The sequence below is a fragment of the Rhinolophus hipposideros genome (genome assembly GCF_964194185.1).
Source record: "Rhinolophus hipposideros genome assembly, chromosome: 21".
NCBI classification, from domain to species: Eukaryota; Metazoa; Chordata; class Mammalia; order Chiroptera; family Rhinolophidae; genus Rhinolophus; species Rhinolophus hipposideros.
This window is the reverse complement of record NC_138067.1, coordinates 33,062,316-33,083,676: the sequence shown is the minus strand read 5'-3', so window position 1 is coordinate 33,083,676 and position 21,361 is coordinate 33,062,316. Positions and strand designations below refer to the sequence as shown.

At 58.5% G+C, this 21,361-nt stretch overlaps 1 protein-coding gene across 3 annotated transcripts in view; it reads right to left on the bottom strand.

Moving 5' to 3' along the window:
• Window positions 1–21,361, bottom strand: part of ZFPM1 (zinc finger protein, FOG family member 1) — a 73,823-nt gene that overhangs the window by 30,957 nt on the left and 21,505 nt on the right. For all 3 annotated transcript variants that reach the window (XM_081032123.1, XM_081032124.1, XM_081032125.1), the window contains exons 2-3: window positions 13,751–13,879; window positions 10,841–10,963 (exon numbers count right to left, since the gene is read on the bottom strand). In XM_081032123.1, coding sequence (XP_080888249.1) covers window positions 10,841–10,963; window positions 13,751–13,879 — 252 coding nt within the window. The remainder of the gene's footprint in view (window positions 1–10,840; window positions 10,964–13,750; window positions 13,880–21,361) is intronic.

Here is a 21,361-nt window from a genome sequence, read left to right as displayed (position 1 = left end):
TCCTCACCACTCTATGCCTGGCCATACTGAGATTATTTTTCTGGGATAAATTCTGGAAGCTGAACTGCTGAGTCAAGGCAAGAGCATCACAGCTCAGTGTGGGCTCTGGGTGGCTCCAGCCTGGGCACCTGGGTTTGTGCGAGCACTTTCTGCTTGGGGCGGGGGGGGGGGGGGGGGGGGGGGGGGGGGGAGGGGGCGCCGGGCCCAGGTCCTCAGAGACCACTGCGCCCAGCAGCTTCAGGCAGCAGGGGGAGTCTTGGGGACAAACAGGAACACTGAGGCTCAGAGAGGCTGAAGAAACAGCGCAGGAGGTACTGGGATGGCCCAGATGGGTGCCTGGGGCCAAAGCCCTTCTAAGGACTTGCTGCTGAGGGCCCTGGGGCATACCATGAGGGCTGGGGTTGAGCATGGGCGGGAATCCAGATGTCTAGAGGGGTAAAGGCGGGTTCTGGCACGGAGGGGAGAGGGGCAGAGGCAGGCAGAGCCCCCTCCCCACTACAGCACACAATAAGCCCCCGAGATAGCATCACGCCTCATTTCAGGCCCCAGCTCGGCCCTTTCGGGCAGGATATGACCAGCCCTAGAGCCAATGGCGGCCCCTTTGTCCCATCTCTGGGGACCGATCTTATCGGTCTCGTCCACCGCTGCCGTAATGGAAAAACGTGGTGAGGAAATCAAAAGTTACGCACAGAGATAGAGGAATAATAAATAAATAAATAAGGAGGCCAGCTCGCCTGGCAGGGGGAGGGGATCTTCAAGAACAAAGTGTTAAGTCATGGTGGGGGGGAGTGCTGAGGGGTCAGTGGGGACCTGGTTTTCATCCTGGATCTCAGAGAGACATGCAGCACATCCAGCCTCAGTTTCCTTGTTTGTCAAGTAGGTGTGATGGAGGAGCCCACTTCTCGGGCTGGGGGAGATCCTGTGACAAAAGGTGCCTGGTACAAGGACAGTTGCCACCTACAACTGCCAGTGGGCTGCCTCTATTTCCTTCCCGGGCAATGAGAGCCAGCTGGTATAGGGGAGGGAACTGCCTGACAGTGACCCAGACGTGCCCCAGCTGAGGCTGCAGAACCCCAGGGAGAGCCTAACACCATGCCCTGGGGATCGCACAGCCCTGGGGACAGCCCTGGGGACAGCCCTGGGCATGCTTGGAGAGAGACACCACGTTGCACACGCTGCCCTGCCCTGCTCTCCTGGCACCTCAGACAGTCTGAGCACCCTGTCCCACAGAGGAGCAGCTGGAGTCCAGAGAGGGGTACAGTACGCCCAAGGCCCCCAGGTAGAGAGGTGACAGTTGGAAAATGGGTCTGCTCTGGTGTCAGTGTGGGGGCTGCGCCAGCAGGGGGTAATAGGACAGTAACAGTGCTGGTGACAGGGACAGTACTAGTGACAGCGCTGTAAGTGAGAGTACCAATAACAGTACCCGTATTAGTGACAGCAATAGTGTTGGCAGCAGCGACACTGCTAGTCCAGTGACACTGATAGTGCTAAGAAGGCTGACAGCATGAAACCTGGTGACAGTACCAGGGGGGTGTGGGCACTGGTGGTGGTGGGGGGGTAATACCAGCACTAGCACTGGCAATGACAACGGGACAGCGACAGCGGCTGTAATGGCAATTAGCGGCCTGCTGTCGAGCACCAGCCCTCCTGTTCCTTGGGGTCCTCTGTGTACATGTAGGACCATTTTACTGGGAGACAACAGACTCAGAGAAGTGAGCCAACAAACCCCAGGCCACAAGGCTAGGCTGCAGTAAGTCTGAGTTTGGGCCTAGAGGAGAACAGGAAGGGAAACTTCTGGAAAAGGCAGCCAAGGCTCTCGGGACTCCCCAGGTGGGGGTGGGTGGACCTGTACCCCACTGATGTTTGGCAGGGGCAGGCCAGGCAAAGGCTGATGCTCAGACTCACAGCCGACCAGTGGGGTGAGCTGGCTGGGGCAGGAAGCCGCTGGGAGGGCGGAGGAGGAAGCAGGGCTTGATTAGCGCCCGCGGCCAAGATAGGCTGCCCTGGCCATAGATAGGCACTCCCGGAAGGCTGGTGAGGTCAGTGGGCCCCCCAGCTCCAGCCATGCTCTTCGCTGGGCACCCCGCTGCCCACTCACCCTCCCCTGGAGCGGTGTCCACACCCTCCGAGGAGGGGCCCTAGAAGCCCAGGAGAACCACATGGGGGCTGGGCCAGGACAGGGTAGGTGAGAGCCGCTTCCTGGGAGGGGGACTGAGGTTTCAGGTCTCTAAATCACACAGCAGTGGCACTGGAGCAGCCGCCCAGCCTCTCCGGGCCTCAGTTTCCACATCTATAACACAAGGAGCCCAGCATCTGAAGCCAAGTTTCAGTCTCAGCCTTTTCACGGGTCTCCCATGTCCACCCTGAATCCCTACAGTTGACTCCCCACATGGCAGCCCGCCCACCCGCCAGCCCTCACCTCCCCGCTCTGTCCTTGTCTCCCCTGCGGGTCCCACTAAACTCCCCTGAACACAGGGCCTCTGTATGCCGTGCTCTGTGGGGCGGTTTACCTGGGGTATCCACCAAGCTCTCTGTGCAAACCCTGACCACCCTTCTATTCCTGTTCGCATTATCTGCTTAGCCTGAGCCCCTCGCTGACTGCTCTCTCTGCTACAGACTGCAGCTCCAAGAGGGTAGTAGCTGGTCTGTTTTGCTCATGCTATACCCCCGGTGTCTACAATAGGAGCTGGTCCACAGTAGGCGCTCAATAAATAAAAGGGCAAGTGAGGGAGTGCATGGAGATAAGCTCCTATGGAGCAGCTGGATGGGATGGCAGTCGAATCTTGCTAAAGAACGATCCACTGACTGCCTGCTCCTCCCACCGGTTCTGCCCCCACACCGACCTATGACCCCGAGGCCCAGGCACCTTTGTCAGAACCAGGCCAAGGGGCAACTGCCATGGCAGCGTCAACGTGAGTGCTGGGTGGTCAGCTCCTCTGGGGTGAGGAGCTGCTGAGCACATTAAGGGGGCTACCCAGGACTGAGGGGTCAGCAACCCGGCCATGGGGGAGACACTGCCAGCTCTGTGCCTCAGTATCCCCACCAGTTAGAGAGGGAGTGGGAGCACAGGCTTTTCTGGGGTGCTGTGCAGGGCCTGGTGCACAGGACGCTGGGGCCTCCCGGGCAGCGCAGGAGGTGGCGCCCATGTGGGCCAGGCCAGCCACAGAGGAGAGGCCACGGTTCCTGCTTCTACCTCAGCCCTGTCCGAGGGGCTCTGCTCATAGGGCCTTGCTCAGAGAGGTGGGCAGTCCTGCGCTTTGGTGGTGGATGCCAGCCGTGGGTTTAAGCCCTACCCTGGCCTGGGAACTTATGCTCTGGGGAGGGGCTGACAAGGGGTCATGGAAAGAGCTGGGAGTCCGGGGGCAGTGGGTAGCTGAGGTTTCCATGAGTCAGTCAGCCACCCTCGGCCTGTGCTGGCCAAAGCCTGTGACCTCTGAACTCCATTTCCAAGATAACCAACCACAGATGGGGCCCCCTTGCTCTGAGCTTCCCTCTTCTCCCCTCTGCTGGCTCCAGACCCAGCCGGGAACATGCCAGCCTCAGGACTCTTGCCTGCACTGTGCCCTGTACCTGGTATACCATCCCCAGATGGCAGCTTCTTCCCCTCACTTTTCTGGTCTTTGCTCAAATGTGGGCTCAGCAAGGCCCACTCTGGACACCCACTTTAGAGTCGCTCCCCCTTATTCATTTTATTCCAGAGCCCCACCCCTCGGACCCATGGCATTTTCACTTCTTTATTATTTAGTGTGTTTCCTTGACTAGAACATCAGCTCCCTGGGCACCTGGACTCTGCCAGCAGCACGCAGGTACTTAATACACAAATATCTGTTGAGTGAATGAACGACTTCCTTCTCTTGTCGAACCCTGGGCTGTAGACCCCATGTTCCTCTGGTCCTATGGTGGGAGTTGTGTCACCCCCACAACACAACTTCATGAGGGCAAGACCATCCGTGTCTCTGCAGGCACCTGCAGTGTGAGTGGCCTCTAGGAGGTCCTCAGGAAACACCTGAGAGGAAACAATAGCCAACTCCAGGGACACACAGCCCCTCGTCAGCAAAATCTCCATTTCCCCTGAGTCTCGGTTTGCTCAGCTCTGAGGTGGGGAGGTCAGGATGGTGTAGGGCCCACTGGGCAGTCTCAGGGAACATATCCCTCTGGGGCACTACGTATCGGGCCCCCTTCCCTGGGCCACCCAGAAAAAGGTCGCTCTTGACCCAGCTGGTCAGGTCTCTGGAGCTGACCCCAGGCTGACCCCTGCCATCCACCATCTCTCCCTCCGGTGTCCCTCCCCCATCTGTTAATCTAAGACAAATAGGCCTATCAGGCTGCAATGCCAGGTCTGGTGATAACGCAAAATAGCTGAAATGATTTTTCCCACCCACACATGGTGAGCTGGCGGGAGGAGACTCGGGGCCGGGCCGTATCGGCCCATCTCCTGGGCTGTCCATCAAGACGGGCTGTCCTGCCTCAGCTGCCAGCCCTCCGCTGCCCGATAACAAACCTTGAGGTTTGCATAGAAACTCCAGGCAGCAAGATTAGTCGGCGAAGCACGGCCCAGATAGCCAGCCCAACGCCCTCGCTCACACTCCAGGGTGAGGATTCCCAACCTTTAGCAGGCCCCCCGGGACCCTGAGGATGGGGGACCGGGCTCCTGACCCTGAGCAGGAAATGGCTGACAGATGCCTCGTCTGGCTCCTCACAGCAGCCACTTCACTTACGCTTCCTGGGGGTACTCTCACTCAAGCCATTCTCTGTATGGCAGCTGATAAAACACCCTGCTGAAAACCCTTCAGCTCTCCTGTTTTACAGCCAAGAAAATAAGTGTCTTCAATCCATGGCATTGAGTCCAAACCCTGACCCGTGAATGTCCTGTCCTACCTCTCCTCACCCCCACTCCAACCTCTAATGCCCCAGCCACACCCACACATCAAATCTTAGGACCTTGGTGCGTGCCAGCTCCTTAGCTGAACACTCATGCCCCACTCCAATTCGTCCTTTAGGCCTCAGCTTGGATGGCGGTGGGGAGAGGAGGTTAGGGGCCTTTCTATGGTGCTGACCTGGCTCTGACCACCTGGCTGTTTCCCTCTGTTGACCTGCAGTGCTGTGAGGACCTGGCCAGCCTACCCATCACTCCCTCCATGGCCGGAGATGGAGCTTGGGACAAAGAAGGTGACGCCTGATATTGGGGCAATTGGATGTATTTTGTAAACAGTGGCGACCAGGAAAGAGCTCCAGGCCCCAAGACACTGATGGGTGAAGGGGACTTCGTTCCTGGGGCCCTGATCACACAGCCAGACCAGAAGCAAGGTGTGTTTCCTGGAGGCCAGGAGTGGGGGGTATGGCGGGGGTGGACACTAAAATGAAGCCAAGAGACACCCCCTACCAAACTGGCACAGCCGGTCAGATCCCTGTCCACTATGGGCTGGGTGACCTTGGCCATGACACTTCACCTTGCCGGGCCTCAGTTTCCCACATTGTAAAATGGGGTTCAACTAGTAGCTCCCTCACAGGACTGCTGACAGGATTAGGAGAGATAATAGGCTTGAAGGGATAAGTGCAGCTTAAGATATGGAGAAAACGTGAGCAAAAGCAGTTCTCATCAGGTCTTGAGCATACATGTGATCCTTCCATGCTCCACAGTCCTGCTCTTGGTGGACATGGGTCCCTGTCCCATGTCCCATGGGTCCCTGTCCCATGTCCCGTGTCCCTGTCCCATGACCATCTCTTCTGAAATTGGACCACCCTAGGCAGGGGCTGATGGGCCCAGGGGAATCCACCCCAGTCTCAGCTCTAGGGAAACCCAGGCCATGCCCCCACCAAAGGCCCTGGCTTCCAGGGGGAGCAGAACCCACTCGCCCCTGGAGTCAGGGTGGGGGCAACAGACTGGCCCCTTGTGGGGACTCATTACCCCAGGAGTGTCACAATTGTTACCCTGCCTGGGGCTGGGTACAGGTTACTGCTGAGTATTGATGAGTGAAACGTGGTGGTCCCCAGCCATGCACCCTCGTCCCTTCCTGCTCCAGCTCTGCCTTCCTGCCCAGTGCCAGTCTGGGGACCCATGACAAGCCTCCTGCCCATTCAGTTCCCTCATGACAACGCCAAGCCATGGTGCAGCAGTTGGTCCCACACAGGCTGCCCCACCACCTACAGACCTTCCCACCTGGGATCCAGCCTCCCAAGGCTCTGCCCAGTTGGATTTGTTTTGTAAACAGTGGTCACCAGGAAAGAGCTCCGGGCCTTGAGACACTTACGGGGTGAAGAGGCCCTGCTCCAGGGGCCCTGATCACACAGCCAGGCCACAGGCCTTGCCACCCACTGTCCTGACCACCAAATGTGCCCCTGGCCACCCCCTTCCTTCCTGGGCTTGTGAAGCCCAAGCCGCCCTCACGGCCACTTGACGTCTCCAGAGCTAGTGGGGAGCCCTGTAGGGTTCCCCTCCTGCTCCCCAATGAGCTCGGCCCCCACGGTGAACAGTATCCAGGGTGTCTGTACCCGCTACCTCCCAGGCAGGCAGATGGAGAGCAGCTGGAGCTGGACGGAGACACTTGCATCGCATTCCCTCTGTGCTGGGCACAGAGGGCAGGAAGGAGAGGGCAGGAAGGGAGGTCAGAAAGTGAAGCCTTCTCAGGCCACCCCTGGGACAAGTCACCCTCCCTCTGCTGGCTGAGGGGCTACTCATAGGAAGAGCCCTGAAGGACTCCCTGGGGGAGGTGACCCTACAGATTAGGCTGCCCTGGGAGCCCAAACCTGGGCCCAGCCCCCATGCAGTGTAACTGCTCCCTTCATCTGTCTTCTCACAACCCACCAGGCAGGCCAAGGTCAGGCTAATTGCCACTGGATAGAGGCTTGGATGGGGCCATGAGGTGCGAGATGGGCCCAGGACCCCACAGTCAGATAGGACCCTAATGGGGGCTGCGTGTCTGTCTGACCTGCTTTTTCTGGACATTAAGTAGGGATGCAGGGAGGGGCAGAGGGTGGGGGTGTGTAGGGACAGGCCAGAGTGATGGTGAGACATGGGGTGGGTGGGGCCAACCCGAGTAGCACAGAGCTCTGGGCCAGCAGAGCAAAGGCAGTGGCAGCCGCCCTCCCAGACAGGCTTTGGGGATTATAGATTATAACTTGTATCCATTTGCATATCAGAATTTTAAACAGCCAACCTCTCTAGCAAACAAGGTCATTTCAAAGATAAATATACTGAGCTCTCCACCTTCTTGCTGCCTACCCCGCCTCCCTTTGAATTGGGCTGGAGACTTAGGCCAGGGCAGCTCCGGGCCAACACCTCTTCCCTGGACCTCGGGGTGCCTTCCCCACCACGGGCTGTGACCCCCTCCCCATAGACCAGAAGCAGTGAGGGATCCTCCTCTGCTCAGATCCCACCCCCACCCCCTCTCCCTAGGGACTAGACTCCACCTACCTGATTCCTCCCTGACCCCTCCTCCCCTCCTCAGGCCCCAGGGCCTCTTTGCTGGGCCCTGATCCCACCTCAGAGCCTTTGCATGGGCTCTGCCCTCCGTCTGGCACCCTCTCCTCCCACATGCTCGAGGCCCTTTCTGCCCTGTCTGGCCCTCTGGGGTCATGCACTCCTTAGGACCGCTTACTTCCCCCACACCCCACAGGTAAAGTTGGTGTTGTAGGAACCCTAGGAGGGTGAAAACCCCCAGTTCCCCCAGCATTTCTCCAATACTCATTGGGTACAGCTCTGCTCCAGCTCTCACCCACCCCTGATGACTCAGAAGAGGAGGTGACATCTCAGAGGCCACACTGATGTCACCGCAGAGCTGGGCCTCAAACTCAGCCCGAACCCTAGGCTCTGATGGACAGGAGATCTAGTTCTGGTGCAGGGCGGCATCTGGGGTGAGGGGTGGGTGACGGAATCTGTGGGGCTCAGATGACCACCCCCCATGGGGAGCAAAAGGTGTTTCTCCCTGCTCCATAGCTGCTCAGCGTGGCCGGCCCTGAGAGTAGAGCCCTCTGGCCCCCAAGGATGCAAATAGCTCAGACAGTGGAAACTGCCGACACCCCTAGTCACAGAGGAACCCACTCTGCCCGGAGGGATGAGAGCCCTAAGGGTGAAGCTGAGCTGAAGCGCTCGCCCTGTACCAGGCACGGCTCTCTCCTCACAGCTCCCTCCAGAGGCCAGAGCTCTCTTTAGCTCTGTTATACTCCTGAGGAAACTGAGGCTCAGAGAGGCTAAGCGACCTGCCTGCAGTCACTCAGCAAAGTTGGGACCCAGGCCTAGCAGGGAGACTCAGCGTCTGCGCTCCTGCTCTCAGCACAGCTTGGGGGTCCCACTTGAAGCAGCGACCCCTGAGAACCAAGCCACCAGCAGCTGACACAGCTTGTAACTTTTGAAAATGAAAACACATACCATGAACACCTCCCCAGTGTGTGTTTGGAGCTCACCAGGTATCAGGCAGTGGCAGGAGGAAGTTGGGGGGGGCAGTAACGGGGCCAGGAGATGATGGGATGGGAAGCAGTGGTGACGGTCACTCTCAGGCCCCAGGACCTGCACTCTCGTGCGCACCAAGCCCTTGTACACCTAGGCGTTCACCTAAGTTTGCAGTGTGTGTGGAGGGCCTCCTTGGAGGAGAGGGGCGGGAGGCCCCCCTCCTGCCCAGTGCCACATGGGTGCTCCTGGGGGTTCTTGTGGTCATCTGTTCTCAGGGCCCTGACCACTGGAGGCAGGGCAGCCACGCTGCACCCACCATGCAGGTGCAGAGAGGGGCACCAAGGCCTGGCCTCTCTCCTGGGCTGGTGTTGCCTGAGTGGGCCAGAGGGCGGCCAGAAAGGCGAGAAGGAGGCAGCCAACGTGGGCTGCAGTATGGGCTCTGTGCGGCAATCAGCTCTCATCCTCACACAGGCCATATGGGGAAACCGAGGCTCGGGCCCAGTCACTTATCCAAAGCCAGTGTGGGGCACACCGTGGTCCCCCATCCCAGATGGAAAGATGGGTGGCCCCCCAGGCTGGCCTCCCAAGTTGCTGGTGAGGGTGGGGGCTGCAGTTTTCCCCACACTTGGGGACGGGGGGGTGAGCTGCAGGCTGGGATTCAAGAAACAGGGAGAGATAGACAGGGAAGGAGGGACGCTCACACACGACAGGCAGAGGGGCTCAGAGGGACAGAGAATAGGAGAGAGGGCCTTGGACTTGTGAAGCGTGCCGGGGACTTGCAGGTGAAGAGCGCAGAGCACCGGCTGCGTCCCCACCTCCCAGGTGGTCACTGCCAGGCAGTACCCTCAGGGACACCAACCCAGACAGGCCCTAGGAAAGCCCTGCCGCCACATTGCTGGCACGGGCCGCTCCTGCGAGATAAGAGTCCACTAGGCCTCTCTGGCTTCCCTGGCCAGGCGATAAGTGTGGCCTGCTTGGGGTCTGATAGGGGGCAGCCACCACGGCGGTTGGCCAGCGGCCACTTATCGGCTCATCACTGCCCACTGCACAGAAATTCATATCTGTGGGAGCTGATAGGCAGCCCTCTGGCCCCCAAGGATGCAAATAGCTCAGGAAGCTCCCGGGTGCACCCCAACCCTTGCCCAGGGTCAGGTTTTGATCTCTAGAGGCCTCTGTTTCTCGGTCTGTGAAATGGGGATGATGATACTGACACCACAGGATGGATAGGCACTTCCTGGGGTGACAATTTAAAGTGGTGCCCACAAACCCACAGCTAACTCTGGAGCCAGGTGGCGGGTCCACACCCGGCTCTACCACTTCCCAGCTGGTGACCTTGGACAAGCCTCTTGGTCACGCTGTGCCCCTCTGCCCTGGCAAAGCCTTCCCTGACTCCCCCAGCGAGGTGAGGCCCTCACCATGTGCCTTTTGCACACTGGTCATGAACCTCACTTGTATGATTACACCATATGCAAGCTCCCTGACGACTGTGTTTGCTCACAGCCGTATATCTATTACACCACAGGGGTTCAATAAATGCTTACTGCATCCACACAGGTGCCTGGCATGACGACACAGTCTCTATTCCATCTTTCCAGGAACTCCAAGAACCATGCCCTCCCTCCTTCCACCCCAACTCCCGTGCAATGGCCCTCGATGGCAAGTTTACTTGTGCCTGGAGACTCAGTCATGCCAAACCCTCCCACACGCCAGCCCATGCCCTGAGCTGAGGAACCATACAGACAAATGACATGCCCAGCCTTCCTTCTCTTCACAGATGGGGGGAATTGGGAGGACACAGAGAGAACACAACTGGTGGGACCTCCAAGGTCAGAATTCCAGCTGCAAATTGGAGGGGCATGATGAGCAAGCAGCACAAAACCGCCCTCAAGGACACTCCCTGTGGCCCAGGACCAGGCAGTGTGCCTCCTGCCTCCCAGGTGGCTGCAGCCACCTCAGGGAGGGTCAGGGTGGAGGTGGGTCCTCTCCTACCCTGCGCAGTCCTGAACGCCTGCATAGGTGTGAACCCCAGCCTGGCTGGGAAGGCCCTCCACACGGACCCGCCTCCCTCTTTGTCCTGGCTGTTTCTGCCTCCTGGGATGCCTTTCCCTGTCTTCACCATCTACTCTTCTTTCCCAGCCAGGTCAGACTCTACCTCCTAGGAATTCTTAGAACACGTCTGGTCTACCACCCAGGGTCTGGGATTGAGTTCTGAGCATCAGCATGGTGCACTGCCTGCCTCCAGCAATACTGCCGGCCCCACAGGCAGGCTGGACTTTGGAACAGGCACAGGTCCAGTGGGTTGCCACCAACCTCTCCAGCCAGTAGGCCAGGCCAATCCCACCCAAGCCATCAGGGTGGCCAGCTCTCAGGACTCCCAGAAGCCGGGGGCAGGGGGGCCCAGGGGCATCCTAGAGAGGCAATGCTGTTGGACTCAACCGCAGGCATGGTTACCTGGCCCACTCCAGCTGCTGACGGCCTCCTCCAGACTCGTCTCTGGCTCCTGCCCCTTGGTCTCCTCGGGGCCTCCGGGGGATGTGGGGGATGGTGGTTGTGGTGGGAGCAGGGAATTAACTTCTGCAGAGAGGAAAACACAATCAGGCCCTCCCAATGCTCTGGGCACTGAGTCACCCGCCCGCCTTACCCTGGGGCCAGGAAGGACGGGAGGCCCAGGTGGGTGAGCGTGAGCCTAAGGTCACCCACCCCTAGGCTTGTCTAATTGAGGAGGATCAGATATGCCTATTTTCCCCTTGGCCTTTAATACCCCTCATCCCCCTCATTAATTGTAGCAATAATAATTGCTATTCCAGCTGCTGTTAATAATTAGAGCGCGGGATGGCCTACCAGGCACACCCAGGCCACACTAGGGCTCCACCTCCCCGGTCTCCTCCTCAGGCAGCGGGGGCCCCCTCTGGTAGGCCCTGCACCCAATTCCAGCCCAAAGGGCATATTTGCCTTCCCTGTCGGCCTGATAACCACCTAGGCCCCCAATCGATGAGCTTCCATAAAAGCCCCCCCTTGGTGACGTCACACGCCCGGCAGATTATTAATACCCAAGATAAGGGCTGTGATTAACATCAAATAAATCAATCACACAGTATAAAAGTCCTATTATTTTTGGCTATAAATCAACGTGGCTGGCATTTGAGCTCCAGCCATTGCGAGGGAACCGCGCTAGGCCCGCCCGAGAGGCAGATATTGCTCCTACCGCCTTATCGCGCCCATCGCCGCGTTATCACCATGGCCTGTGCCAGGTGCAACCCCGGCTGTTTTTTCCAGCTCCTTCCCCACCCCCGCCCCTGTGCAGCCCCGGCTCCCAGATCAGATAAGGGGCCCGGCTCCCCAGGAAAGCCACCAGGTCAAAGTCCACCAGTAATGAGCCATTTGCCCTTTGGCAGGTCTCAGCCTTGCGAGGCCCCCCAATTAGTGCGCAGCACCTAACAGTAATGGTGCTGGTAACAAGGGGCCTCTCACACACTCCCTCAGGCCCTCGGCCACCCACTGGGGCTTGTGCCCAGGTCCAGATGTGGAAACTGAGGCTCAGGAAGGACAGGAGCACGGCCTAGGGACCGGTGGTGGGCAAGGCTGGCTGTGCCACTAAGCAACGTGGGACAATGATGACGATGATGGCACAGATAATAGAACAAATCAGACCCAGTACCAGAAGCCTAGCCCGGGATCCCTTCACCTGGCGCAGAGGACCCGGTGAGCCTCGGCCCTGGGTTCAAGTCCTGCTAGCCCAGCCTCTTCTCACTGCATGGTCCTGGTGACCCCAAAGGGACACAGGGGCTAGCAGGTCTCCGAGGAGGAGGCTTGTTGGGCTCCTGAGCCTGTGGCCATCCCAGGGGGAACCCTGATGTTTTGAGACTGGAAAACGCTGGGGGTAGAGGGTCCACAGTGAGAAGGACCCTTTCTGCCAGGGATCAAGGTCTGCTGGGATCTCTGCCCACCCGCTTCCCCTCCTAGGCTTCTAAGCCCCCATCCTGCCCTTCAGAGCTCTCCTGCTGTCCACTCTCCATCCCATCTCCTGGCCTTTGAGCTGCAGGTGCCATCACCTAATACACCTTTCCCTGTGCGCCCACAGCATGGGTGGCTCTACGCCTCCTTTGGGTCCCTGTTCAATGTCATCCCGCCCGTCGCTCCTTCACTCCTTCATGCCCACCCACTTATCACCCTCTCACATGGTCCAGTTTGTGGCTATGTCTCCCCTATCAGACTATGGCCTGGGGTAGTAACTCAGCCTCTGTGTGCAAAGGGCTTCACGGCATGGAACACGGAACGGGAACCGGAGTAAGATGATGACCTATGGCCATGGCAGAGGATCTGGGGAGGTGGCGGAGAGGGGAGCCAGGGCTCCCAGCAAGCAGACCAGGCAGAGCCCACCCTCCTCGTACTTCTACCACTAGCTCCCCACCCCCAACCTCAGTTTCCTCTTCTAGAAAACAGGGTTAAGGGTGCTGACCTGCCCCAGTGCCTTCACCTCAGTGAGGTGTCTGGGGGTACAGCCTGAGAGGCTTCACTAGCTTGGGGCCCCACAGGGGACCTGGCCAGAGCAGTCCTCCTGCTGTCAAATTAATCCATCTCCAGGTAGGAGGCTGTCTCTCCTTCCCAGTCCTGTCGTCAGCTTGAGAAATTTGTTCCTCCCTCCCTTGGGGAAACTGCTACCAAGAGGGCCCAAGGAGAGATTCCAGGTGCCTTGGGTGGGGTGGGGTGGAGTGGGGAGCAGGGACCGGGATGGGGGGCAAAGCAACATGAATCCAAGTCTTGCTACGTGGGGGTCAGATCCCTGCTCAGGTGCTTACAGGCTGTGTGACCCTGGGCAAGTCATTAACCTCCCTGGGCTTCATTCTCTTGTCTGTAAAATGGGTGACATGCTTTAATAGGAGAACCTGCTATGTACCAAGCACCATGCGTGCTGAGGCAGGCGTCACAGCCAGGCAAGGCCTCGCTGCCCCATTTCGTAGAGGGTAAACTGAAGCTGCAAAGGGGCAAGGCTTTCCTGAGGTCGCTCAGTGGCCCATATGACTTGCTGTCTAACCCTGGGCTGGGGAGCCCACTGGGGCCTTATCTATACCACAAGGGGCTGGACTTCTAAGACCCTCCCACTGAAGGTGTGTGTGCCTCCTCTTCGCAGCTACCCCACACCCCCTCCAGCCCCTGGGGTCAGGTCCTGGGATGGGAGCCACCGTGGCCTCTCCTGACTTCACTGGGCACAGTTAGCCCTCAGATACACCGAGCTCAAAGCCACTTCACAGATGTGGAAAATAAGAGGGACTGGCTCCCATGAAGTCACCGTGATGACGTAGGAAGGTGTGGAACTCAGGGTGCCAAACCCCAGCCTGTCAGGCCCACTGCCTGACTCACCTGGACTGGAAGGGCTCAGGGGCTCAGACTCTCCCATGGCCTCTGGCTCCGGCGCTGCAGCTTCCTGTTCTGGGAGGCCAGTGTCTGCGGCCTCGGCTTCTTCTCTGGCCTCCATGTCTCCGAGGGAACCTGCAGACACAGTCAGAGGGGACTCATGAGGCACTGCCCCTCATGGTGCACCCTGGCCACCCTATGGGGTCAGACGCCATGAAGAGGCAGCCAGCAGCGTGGGGGCTCCCTCAGGGTCCCTCAAGACTTGATGTGTGAACCCCACCCTATAGTAACCCCACCCCTGCAACAATTCCAATGCCTGGGGGTCACTGGCCCTCGCGCCCCACCTCACCTGCCCTATAGCCTCTGCTCCCCCACAAACTGCTTTTGCAGGACAATGGTCCCAGCCTCTCCCCTCCGCTCTGCTGCAAGCCACGGGAGCTATGGGGACTCTTCTGGGTCGAGCCCCTGGGGGTTACACAAATGCCATGGCCTCCCCTGTCCCACAGGTGCGTACTTTGGGGGTTCGCAGAGCCCCAGTGTGCACCCACAGCCCCCGTGGGGAAACACCTCCTGGGCCTTGCACAGCTATTCCTTCTGCCCCAGACCCCTCCTCTGGGAAGCGCCTCACACTCCGGTTCTGAGGTCTGGGAGCTTCGCAAGGGTGGGGGCTAGCGCCCAGCACACAGGAAGCGCTGAGAGAAGCTAAAGGAATACTTGGTTGATGGGGCACAGGTGAATGCACACGTGTCTGCAGTCAACCTCTGGGGGCTGGAGTGCCACAGGTCTGGGGCCCCCTAATTCCAATCCCCATCTCCCCTGAGAGGCTCTTATGGGGGTGCCCCACGGAGCCCATACAGGTGAGAGGCAGCTGAGAGTCCAGATGACGTGACCCCAGGCCCCCTGTAAGGGTGTTGAAGCTGGACCTGCCAAGCCCGAGTGCAGGCCAGGGTGGCAACCTCTGCCCCGAGGTCAGACGGACGGTGCCAGGGTGCTGGGCAGAGAGAACAGTGGTGACCAGGGGCCCTCAAGACATGATGTATGAACCCCACCTGCTCCCCAAATCCCCTAGGCCCCCTCTATCACTGTCTGTCTCAGCCCGGGCCCTGAGACAGGTACCAGGGTGAGGCTGCCTCCTGCCCCAATTATAGCTGTCCTGGATGGACATTGCTTCCTTATAATGTTGATGAGATACGATAAAAATCAAACTATGGCTTATTTCTGTTAGCCGAGGGTAAAACTGGTTTCATCACATCATTTCACTTACAGTCAGGGAGCCTATAGAGGACATTAAGTGAGTACTTACTGTACTTCCCTAAGTTCCTCCTCTGCAGCCACCTGCCCTGGCCTCTCCACCCACTGGTCATCAGGGAGATGACACTCATCTTCCCAGTGTGGCGTGGGGAACATCGTGACTCATGGACCCCAGCTGTGTCTACTCAGGAGTGGGGAGTGCACTTCTGGGCCCAGGCCACTGAGTCTGAAACAGCCAGGCCCTCTTGCTGTTGAAGACAATGAGCAAGAAGAAAAGTCTAGAAGCCATGGCAACATCTGCAAATTCAGACGTCAGAGGTACCTGATGGAGTAGAATGGGGCTTGCTCTGGCTGGTGACAGTAACAGAAGGCACCAGAAGGAAGGCCTGATCTGGGAGGAATGGAATGGCCACTTCTTAAGGGCTGAGCCCCCCATCCCTGGAGCAAGTAGCAGCAGAGGGAGACTTGCTTGGGATTCACACCTTTGTGGCTGGTGGTTCCTGACATTTTGTATGTTATGACCCCTCTGGGAATCTGATGAAATCCAGTGCCTTCTCCCTGGAAAAACACGCAGAGGGACCAAAATTTGTCCAGTTTCAGGAGCTTCTCACCAAATTGTTGGTGTGCTCCTTCCCGGTGCCCTCACTCTCCTCCTTTGCCCGGGTTTTCCAGGGGTGAAAGGAGTTGGTTGGGTGGCTGATAGAGGGAGATGGGGCTTGCTGACACCTTAGATGCCTGCCCATCAAGTGACAACAGTGCAAGCAGCCAGCGTCCAACACGGGCCACAGAAGTTGGCTCATGGCAGCAGGACAGACAGGGAGACCCACAAGGCTATGACAGAATGAGCAATGTTGTGGCCAAGTTCCCAGGCTGACTTTCAAAATCTAGCAATTTACATGGAGTAAGGAGGTGGAAAGCTGATTTCTCTTTGCTCAGCTTACCTCTCTAACCATAGGTGGATGACAGCTGGCTACAGTAGTAAAAACTAAGTTGTTCCTGGTGGGGCAGATACCTTTCCTGCCTTCTGCCAACATCTAAGGACAGGACCTCTGGACTCTGAGGGGGACCTCTAGGCTGGCAGGGGAGACAGTCAAACAACAGACGGGCCCCAAACCGAAACAACAGAAAACTATAAATGTGCTGAGAGGGAGGGAGGTGAGAGAGAGAGAGAGAGAGAGAGAGAGAGAGAGAGAGAGAGAGAGAGAAACAGGCAGAGAGGCTATCAGCAGATCTCAGAGGGGATGACATTGGTATGACGGTGACGAGGCTGACAGCTGAGAAGAGGGCAGAGGGGGCAGCTTGTGCAAAGGCCCGGAAGCAGGACAGGCTGTGATGTGGTAGAAGAAGAAGGAGGGGGGGTCAAGGCTGACTGAGAGGCTGCGGGAAGCATAGATCCTAATCCTGGGGGCACTGGGGAGCCACAGAGGGTCCTGGCAGAGGTGGCAGGGTCATTTCCCAGCCGCAGACCTCTGGATTCAGCACCTGACTAGTCCCAGCCTCCCCAGGACACTTGAGAGCTGTAATTACTCAGACCACACAGAACCAGCCTCGGGCTAAGCCTCTGTGCTCCTCCATGCACCCACACGGGCAGGCTCCATGGCAGGCAGGGCACACCCCAGACCGGTCCAACTCGTGCCGCTGTGACAGGTGGGAGGCCTGACCCGCCATGACCTCCCTTGGCACACTCCGGGCCAGGCAAGCAGAGGCTGCAGTGGAGGCTGGCCTCTACTCCTTCTCCTGTGGGGTAGCCCTGAGCAGGCTCTGCCAGGCATGGGGCCAGCACACAGTCCTGGTGTCAGCCCATTCGCTGGCCCTTCTCTAGAAGGCCTGATGTCTTCTGTGTCTCATTCAGAGTTGGAGGGGGTGCCCCAGAGCTGTGGCCCCTCCTGCTGAATGGCTACGAAACTTTAGGGCCTCAGGGGCCTGCTCGGAGAATAGGTATGAAGCCACCTGTTTTCAGCAGAAACCAGAGTACTGGGGCTGGGCCACTGCTGGGCACACAGCTGACTCCCTTCCCCATATCTGCCAGGCCCCCAGGACAGCAGCCCCGACTGGGTGCCTCGCCCAGGTGGGCCTCAGCCACCCAGGGAGGCCTGAGCCCCTGGCAGGTCCATTTATGGAGAACAAAGGCCTGTGTTCCACACAAAGGCGAGACGATGAGCGTGAAGAAAGAGGCTGTCGGCCTCGGCAATTTATTCTAATGCCGCTAATTCAGTTCCAGCACAATTAAAACAGCTCTGATAATGCAGGAGACAATTGCCAACCAGCAAATCGCTACAAGCCCACAGCCAGGAGGTAGCATGGCGAATTCCACCCCACGCCCACCTCATTACCCCACACTTGTGCCACGTCACCCCTGCTTCAGCCCCTGTGACACCCCTCGGGCCACCTGGGCCCCTGCTCCACCAGGGACTCAGGTAGGAAGGTTTCTCTGCTGGCTTGGGGCGTGGACGAGACGTCGTGCTTCCTTGGTGCCCTGTGCTAGGAAAGAGCCCCGCCTGCCCCTGTGGGACCCTCTCTGCCCAGAGACCCCAACAGCTGAGCCAGGCCAACCCATGATCAGGCAGGAGGTATCCTTGCTGTGTGACCTCAAGGCAAGTCACTCTACCTGTTTGTGCTCAGAAACCACACAGCTCCTACCTGGCAGGATGAAATGTAGTGTCACCTCTATTCCAGCTTAGCTCAGGGCTGGCACACAGTAAGTGTACCCCAAACGTCAACTGTTATCACCATTGGTTACTACCACACACTGCCCAGTAGGGCCTGGGAAATGGTGGGGTGGGGGGAGGATGTGTTAGTATCAAGTACCGCCCATATATGAGCCCTGTGCTCCGCATTTTACAATGTCCTCTTTATCCCCTTCACCCCCCTGTAGCCAAGGGGCGAGGGATGGTGGGGAACGTGTGTGGGGAGGGTGGGGCACACTCCCAGGCAGCCGGACAGGGTTCACGGAGGAGGGGTGGGAGAGGACAGCAGGACGGTGGTGGGAGTGGGGTGGAGGGGGAGCCGGTAGCGATGGGCAAGTGTGCCTTCCAACACCTCCCAGAGCGAAGCCCACGTCAGGACCACCTTGCAGATGAATTCACTGAGGCCCAGCAGGGTGAACTGACCTGCTCATGGGCGTGGGCAAGGAGGCTTTGGGGGGGAGCGGAGGGAGATGGACAGGGCAGGAGTCGCCCCCAACACGTCACCCTTCTGGACACTGGCTCAGGCCACAGCCCTTCTCTGTGCCAGATGCAGCCCCTGTGGCTGAAACTAGAGCAGGGGCAATGCTGGTCCCATCACCCAGCAGGCGGGAGAGCCTGGGCACCTATCTGGGGGAGCCCATGGGTGACAGAATGGTCACCATCGGCCAGGGCAACATGGCCCCCGCTGCCCGGAGCCCCCCTGGTTATCACGATGAGCAGACTCCCACGCGCCGCTCCGGCTCCTGCTCATTAAGCTGGACGCCGACATGGAAATGAAAACATAATAGCTGTTTGATTGGGGCTGAGATAGTTTGCATATTGGCTCACACTGATAGCAGAATTTCATCAACCCCCTTTTTTCATGCTTTAAAACTGAATTATGAAGACAGGCTCTGTGCAGCGGGATGATCCCAACTCCTTCCAATTCCCCCGCTGCAACGATTAACGACCCCCTCCCGGCTCGGATGGCCAGGCAGCTGGGGGGTCCTTTTGAATGACTGCCTTGAAGAAAGCTGGTGGCTGAGGAGGGGACAAAATCCCCCCAGACTTCAACCCCCAGGTGGATCTGCCAGGTGGGTGCAGATGGGGGTGGCTCAGAGCATTAGATGGGGGGTCTGAAGCCCTGGGCGAAGACCCCCTCGTCCCTGCGGACTGTACCTGTGTCGAATTGGGAAACTCTCACTGCCCCCCTCCAGGTCATTGGAAACGTGAAAGAACCAGGGCAAAGTCTCAGTGAGCCCCCACATGGGTTGTGGCTTGACCACGGGTACGCGTCTTTCCCTTGTGCCTGCCCGTTGCACGGATTGTTTATGCCTCTCTGGGAAGGTCCTCTATAGTCCCAACTTAGAGGGGAGGAAAGAAGAGCAGGTAGCTAGCTGCTCAGGCACCCCCTCCTGTGTCAGGGCTGGATTTTGAATGTAGGCCGGCTGGCCTAGGGTCAGGGTGGACACTGGAGGACCACGCGCTCTGCTCCTCTCCCACCTATATCCCAGCCTGCCCGGGGAGTTGCAGAGGTGAAAGAGGGGTACCAGGCAGACCCTGGAGTGTGGGTGGACCTGCGTTCTCATGGCCTCATTTTCAATCATTTTTCTTTCATTCACTCACTCAACAATTCACTAGCTCAGTTCTTCATTTACTCATCAAACCTTTCCTGAGTCCACCGAGCACCAGACACCCAAAGGCATTGGAGACCCTGCCCCCAAGAAAGAAACGTGAAAAATGTAAGTGTGGCCATTGCCACAAAAGATAGGTGGAGGTGCTAGTCAGGGATGGCTTCCTGGAGGAGGCAACAAGCAAGTGGCAATCTGGAAAGAGACAGGGAGGTTGCCTGCAACAGGAGCCAGGGAAAAGCATTCTCGGCAGAAGGAACAGCAGGATGCTGAGACTAGTGAGCTTGTGCAGGCTATGTCTCCTTGAGCCTGGTTTCTGGAAAGCCAGGGACAAAGCAGCCTCGTGTCATGGGCGGGGTCAGGGTTCAGTGAGGTGGTGTCAGTGGGTGCTGAGCACAGACTTGTGGTTATTATTACAACTGTTGTTATTGTTTCAACTCTCCACGGCGGTGCCACCTGACCTTCTGGGGGCAGGGGTGAGGGTAGACAGGCATGGGGTGGCTGAGGGGCTAGGGCCTGGGGAGGGCAGTGCAAGCTGAAGTAAAAGACCTGTCCCCTCCACCCCCATGAACCTGGCAGAAGGCCTGGACTCCTGTCTCGCTGGCCCTGGGCAGCTGGTGGGTGGGCGGGGGCATGGTGCTGCCAGGAGAGAGACCCTGGCCTCTGGGCAGCACAGAGGCCAGATAAGGCCCCGATAACAGAGAGAAAATAGCAACAGATTCAGACTTTCCCACTGCTGGGTAGCGGGTAGCTCAGGCCATGGCGGGGACAGAAAGGCAGTGAGGACAGCCCTGCTTTCCCTGAGGGAGCTGTGCTGTGGGAGCTCAGGGTGATGGGGACCCAGCCATTCCAGGGGCCCGGCAGACAGAGCTGGGTCCGAAGCCTGACCTCTTGGCAGCGGGCAGCATGACCTCTGGTGAAGCACTCCTTCCCCTGGGTCCTGGCAAGCAGGACTGGATGCTCTTAAGCCCCTCCCATATAGGAGATCTGGCTAGTGTTTGACATACAGGGAAACTGAGTCACAGCACCAGGGAAGCTGGCTGCTCTGGTTGGCTGACCTGTTAGCTACACCCCCTAGTACGCAGCCTCCACGCACTGTCCAGGCCCCTTGGGACCGAGTGACTTATACTTTATGCACAATTCTGACAAGCAGCTGAGCGAAGAGAAGCAGGTTAGAAGAAGGGAGCACTGGGTAGGGACAGGGTGGGGTCAGAACCAAGCTCAGAAGAGCAGGAGGGAGTCCAGCATATGGAGCTCCAATGAAGGCAGGGCCCTGCATGGAGTGGCCCCAGATGGTCCCATGGCGGGTGAGGTTGGCTTGTGTTACCTATTGGGGGCTGGCGCATGCCCATTGGGGCTTCTGATAGGAAAGGGGTCTACGGGAAGGTGGGTTGGCACCTCCCCGTAGGTGGTTGGCGAGCGGGTTCTAGGCCCTCAGTGGAAGTTACAAAGCCCAGGGAAAGGGTTTCACTTAAACAGAACTTCTTCAACAGCTTCTCTAACGTCTGGAACAGAAGCAGGTTCCTGGCCCACTGCCTCCTAGCAGCTTGCAGCAGCAGAAGGCTGGGAGCTCTCTGGAGAGTACAGGTACTCACAGGAGAAGGCTACAGCTCTAGGAGGGCCTCCTGGGCACCCAGCCAGACCCTAGCACGACCCTCCCAATGGGTCCTCTCATGTCCACCTCCCACCAGGACACTGAGGCCTGGCACAGATGACACGTGGAGACTGGCAATCTTGGTGGGTCTACATGCCATCCACTCCACCTCCCTAAATGTGGCCTGAAGTTGCCCCCTTCGCTCCACACCGCTGCCAGAGTGGGGTCCAGTCCATCAGCAGGTCCCCTTCTGGGCCCTCGATCCTCCCTGTTCCACCCGTATCCCAGGAGGACGACTAAACCCCTTTTTCTGCCCTGGCCCGTCACCCACGGGGCCTCAGCCCACGTTGTCCCTCTGTCGCTTCCTCTCTATCCAGTTAAGGCCTCCTCACCCCTCAGTGAACTCTTCCTCCCCCAGTCTGGGTGTCCCAGAAGCCTCACATTTATTTGCAAGTCCTTTGTGCGATGCTTGATT